This window comes from Prunus mume, linkage group LG2, assembly GCF_029339155.1.
Source record: "Prunus mume cultivar Tortuosa linkage group LG2, ASM2933915v1, whole genome shotgun sequence".
In the NCBI taxonomy this organism is placed as follows: Eukaryota; Viridiplantae; Streptophyta; class Magnoliopsida; order Rosales; family Rosaceae; genus Prunus; species Prunus mume.
The window spans coordinates 41199558-41205253 of NC_142699.1; the positions used below are offsets into that span (position 1 = coordinate 41199558).

At 34.4% G+C, this 5696-nt stretch overlaps 1 protein-coding gene across 1 annotated transcript; it reads left to right on the top strand.

Annotated features, from left to right (window-relative positions):
* The first annotated feature begins 3180 nt into the window (after positions 1-3180).
* On the top strand, positions 3181-5289 carry LOC103342588 (Transmembrane amino acid transporter family protein). Its single transcript, XM_008246223.3, is given in 4 exon segments — positions 3181-3496; positions 3776-4225; positions 4228-4382; positions 4552-5289. Coding segments are annotated over 4 exon segments (1407 nt in total). The 5' UTR covers positions 3181-3234; the 3' UTR covers positions 5092-5289.
* Positions 5290-5696: the final 407 nt, after the last annotated feature.

Consider the following 5696-nt stretch of genomic DNA (forward strand, 5'->3'; position numbering starts at 1 on the left):
ATCGTGGATGATATATATTAAAACGTGAATCCATAAGGTGCACGTTATGCAACATATTCTCCATGGAGCATTACCAACTATTTGCTTTTCTATATTTTCAAATTCAGTGAGTTAATGTAAGATTGTGTACGATCTTAGGGATTCGTTGTGATTCTTTTTGTGTATGTTTCTTTTGTTTTTTGTTTTTAATTAAAAATTCTGATTTAGGTATATTTAAATTGTCAAAATTTAGACAATAGCTAGTGCTTACAAATTAAAGAATCGCATCTAAGCTTTTTATTATATAATATTGTTATATCAAATGCATTTAAGAATTAATTTCGAAGCAAATGGGGATTCTCATTCTTCAGGATCACTTAGCATAAATGGCAATTGACATTTTGAACCAAATGAATTCGCTTACATGATGCTGCCGATGATCCCCATACTTTTTTTCTTGAGCAGCCTTGACATGCATTAGAATTTAGAATTTAGATCGATAAATGTCCAAAAGTATATGCAATAATTAATTAACAGCATCTGCAATGGTTATGATCAATGCAATTTTATTGCATAAAATTGAAGTAGAACAGTAAAATTTCACTTGTAATAGTGTGATGAACCCTTTATTGCAATTGCAATAGGCTAACTATGGGACCCACATGCCAATAAAAAATACAGTAATTAATGTATTATGTTGTTAAGAGCATCCGCAATGGTTGTTCAACAGTTCAATGCAATAGAAAAAATACAACAATTAATTTTTTTTTTCAAATATATTCAAAATTGATCTCTTTTTAAAGATCTCTTTAAGAATATTTCAATGGTACAATTTTTTATTATTATTAAATGTATCCCTTTCATTTTATTTGAGTATGTAAAAAAACATCCAAGTAAATATAACTGGAGAGATTCACTATTATACCCAATATAGGAGCACAAATTATTAAAAAAAACCATATATGAAATGGACTTTAGAAACACACCCAAAGCCCATTTATAATATAACAAAAAGGCTTAACTTATTTTAAATTACAAAATTGCAATTGATTTCTTAAAACAAACCCAATCCCAAAACCTCATAAAAAAACTTAAAACACTCAATATGGCATCAAAGTAATTTAATAATCAAAATTAAATTCAATAGGGCGTCATATTTTGGGTTTTTTTTTTGGTTTGTTTATAGAAATAAAATGGTATAGGATTTATCTATATTATTAGTGTTAAGAATGTGTATATGACTAAATATCTCATATAATTATTGATCTGAAGCTATTGAACTATACCATTGCAAGTAAAACTGCAATTCAATTCAATAGATGCCAAAATACTTCAATAAATTGAACTATTGAACAACTATTGTGGATGCTCTAAATATCATATATATACAGTGCATAAAAGGCACAAGGAATATTAACGGGGTCTAGCCCAATAAAAAAACCTTTACTTGCATGCAGACTAGTGATCTCATGTTCAAATCCTCATGACACTTTGGTTCGTAGTGCAAGTGGGAAACTCTCCTCCCCTTGTAGTTTAGACTATTACTTGTATTTAAAAAAAATCAAACAAAGAAATGACATCACCCATTTGTCCCCCATATCCAAAAAAGTAGATATTATAGAATCCATGTCTACGCATTTTAGGTTATATAAATGGTATCATTTTTTTTTTCTGTTTTGTTTTTGCGTTCCAAGCTGCAAGGGGAATGATGGTTTTTGCGCAGTTGCACCGGGTTCTTTTGGCATAAATTTTTGTCCTACATGTGCCAATTAGGTCATGTCACATTTTCAACTGCCGTTCATTGGTTTGGTATCATTTTCCTACCAACACTAGTTAGGGAATTCCATGTCTTAAAGATACCAAAAGAATATAAAACATTGTGAGAATAAAAGGGTACAAGAAAATTCGTGTAGGATTCCTTTCCCATTTTTGTAGCAGCCATGCAATGCATTTCTATTACGAAATTAACCACATCTTCTTTCCCATATGCTCGGCGTTGGTGGCAGATGTCTTTCGCGTTTCAAGTCATATTTTGAATATTTTTAATTATAACAGTTAAGTTGTCGATATTGTCTTCAATTTAAACACCACAAGTTTTATGTTGATATTTATTTTAAAAAATCCCGATGCAAAAATATATATATTCCACTTGATAAACAGAATATTAGAGAAAAAATTGTATTCGATCTACAAAATTCCTAGCTTGTCAAAATTGATATATGACAGAAATACCAAGAGCATATGCATTGAGTAAGTGTTGGGGGTGTATGGCTTGGTAGAAGTCATAGATGGGGATAAGTATATAATCTCACATCAGCGATGTATTACAATAATATACAACTTAAAAGTAGGTGGTTTGCTATGGCACCGAGGCTTATTTAGGTGATTAAGTTTAAGATTATATCAGTGCAATCTTAGACTTAATAGTGAATCCCAGCGTGTCCATTACACAACAAAAAGAATTGGGAATATTCATGACGTCAGGTTGGTTATTTGTCACTGGGCTCATGATGCCCAACACTTGTGTCCACACCAATATTGGCCTGTCTGCGTTAGCTAGAATGAAAACAACTTGTTCCATTTGCCAACTTTCCCAAGCAAATTTCCCAGAAGTATCAACCAGGTGGACGCCAAAACTCCCACTGAGTATCCACCAGATGATTAGCTATTATATTCAATATAGGAACCCAAATTGTAAAAAATCTTATATGAAATGGACTTTAGAAACACACCCAAAGCCCATTCACAATATAACAAAGAGACTTCTAACTTTTTTAAAATTATAAACTGCCATCGATATCTTAAAACAAGCCCAACCCCGAAACCTCATAAAAAACCCAAAACACTCAATAGGCATCAAAGTAATTTAATTCAAAATTAAATTCAATGGGGACAACTGTCATTTTTTGAGTTTTTTTTAGGTTTGTTTATATAAATTGAATGGTGTAGGATTTATCTATATCATTAGTGCTAAGAATGGATATATGACTAATTATCTCTTAAGTATATGCGTACAAATTTCATTTTGTCATAAATATACCCACTCGTTTTCTTCTAGATTTGCAAGACTGCAAAAGTATCAATTTATCTAACACAAAATTCTTTCAAATAGTAGTGAGTAGACTATACGAATATTGGCTTTGTTTAGGTATAAATATATTGTTGAAGCAAGGTTCACCAAGTATCTCTTAGGAAGCTTTTATTTGGCTTATAGAGTATCCTCATTTTCCATATTAAGCTATCTTGTACCAGAACATGTGGAACACCATTGGAAAATCGTTATGGCTTAAATCAAACTGCCTCTTCCACCAAAATCAAGTTGCTAGTGACTCGGTGCATCGTGGGAACTTGGCTTTGCAGCAGCTGAGCTGCAATGCTTGTCTGGAGGAAAACAAAGCGTGTAAGTGTGATCAAAGTTTTGAGAGCTGCAAGAGAGTCTCGGGTGTTGATGAGCACCATGCAGAGGCCAACAATTCTTTTACTCATTCAGTGATCAACATGACTGGGATGCTCATTGGTAATTTTTTTCAAACACTTACTAGTTTGTTTGATTCAAAAAAATATTTAGTGTTTTTATCATTTGTATGTTTACACGTGCATTTGTATATGTATGTGTGTGTATGTGTGCGCGCATGCGTTGCCAGATTGTGAATCTGAGAACCACGTTTAAAGCAGTATAGATTCACAGTCCAGCTATATATAGATGTACACAGAAAAACATCGATCTCTATTTACAGTTTACATGACTAAGAAAATATTGTAAGTAATTGATTTTTGCATATGTATGATGCTGCAGGTTTGGGGCAGTTATCAACTCCATATGCCTTAGAAACTGGGGGGTGGTCTTCTGCATTCTTAATGATAGGACTTGGGGTAATATGTGCATATTGTTCTCATATACTTGGAAAATGCCTTGACAAAAATCCCAAGTCAAGAAGCTACACAGATATTGGACAGCAGGCATTTGGAACCAAAGGAAAACTTATAGCAGCAACCTTGATTTACATGGAGATCTTCATGGCCCTTGTATCCTACACCATCTCATTGCATGACAACCTAAACACAGTGTTCTCGGGGACGCAATTTAAGATGTCATGGGCCAAGTTATCAAAATCTCAGCTCTTAACCTTGATGGCGGTGTTGGTAGCTCTGCCTAGTCTGTGGTTGAGAGATCTCTCTTCTATATCTTTCCTTTCATTCGGAGGTCTTCTCATGTCGCTTGTCATTTTCACATCAGTGGCATGCACGGCATTTTCGGAGGGGTGAAAGCTAACCACACCATACCAGCCCTCCGGCTTCATAATATTCCAGCAATATCTGGCCTTTATATCTTCAGCTATGCAGGACATATTGTTTTCCCCAATTTATACAAGGCAATGAAAGATCCATCCAAGTTCACCAGGGTTCTTTTCATCTCTCAAATTATAATAACTAATGAAACATGTGAGTGCTGATCATTGGATTTTTTTATTCAATTGGTGACCATGGAATTTTATGAACATGTGCTCCAAACAAAACCAATTTGTTTTCTGTGTTACTAACTTTGTTTTTCTGGTTTAAAAATTTCTGCAGGTGTCTATAGTGAGCTTCACTTTAGCGACGATACTTTACGCGACCCTAGCCTTCATGGGAGCCAAGTTGTTTGGTCCCCACGTGAATCCTCAAGTCACTCTAAGCATGCCTCCACATCTTATAGTGACAAAAATTGCATTGTGGGCAACTGTGGTGACACCAATGACCAAATATGCTCTGGAATTTGCACCAATGGCCATCCAGCTTGAGCACAACCTTCCTCATTCTATGAGCTCCAGAACAAAGCTGATCATCAGGGGTACTGTGGGTTCAGTGCTACTTCTGGTGATTCTAGCATTGGCTCTCTCTGTCCCATATTTTGAGTATGTTCTCAGCCTCACAGGATCCCTTGTAAGTATTGGCATTTGTGTCATTTTCCCTTGTGCCTTCTACCTCAAGATCTGTTGGGGTCAGATTTCAAGGCCTCTCCTGCTCCTTAACTTCACTCTCATTGCATTTGGCTTACTTCTGGGAGTAGTTGGAACCATTTCCTCATCAAAGTTGCTCATAAAAAACCTCAAAAGAGCTCACTCAGGCTGAAAAGATGAACCATGATATGCAAATAGACTTGCATTTTTCATTCTGGGATGTGTTGCTTCTCCTTCTCCTTTGATTTTGTTTTTATTTTTTCACCTTTTTTATTTTTAGTGTAGTATTTTTGAAGATTACACTCTACAGTGATGTATGTATCTGCGGTTGTCATCATATGAATAATATTTTCAGAAACAGTATTTTTTTTTTCTTTTTTCAATATAATTTTTGTTTTCTGGTGGACTTTTTATAACAAAATAATAAATATATATGAAGCCAGTGGCCTTGCGTAGAATATCACACAAATTTTGCTCGCCAACAGACCACACAACATGCAAAATCTGTTGACAACAGAAAAAAGCAGCCCGACTGAATGAATGAGAGATGATAATTGGTTATATATTCATATGGTTGATGGTTGCTCAACACCTCTCCACTCAAAAGAAGAAGTTTCCTATAAGTACTCCTGAAAATGGGAAAAGAAAAAGTTGTTCTCCCAATTGGGGAAGCAATTGTATGAAAACAAATGCATGAACCTGAACAAACTGAAAAAAAAAAACACAAGTGTAGGAATTAAATTTCTCACCAAGAAATATATACCAACATTTTTTGGT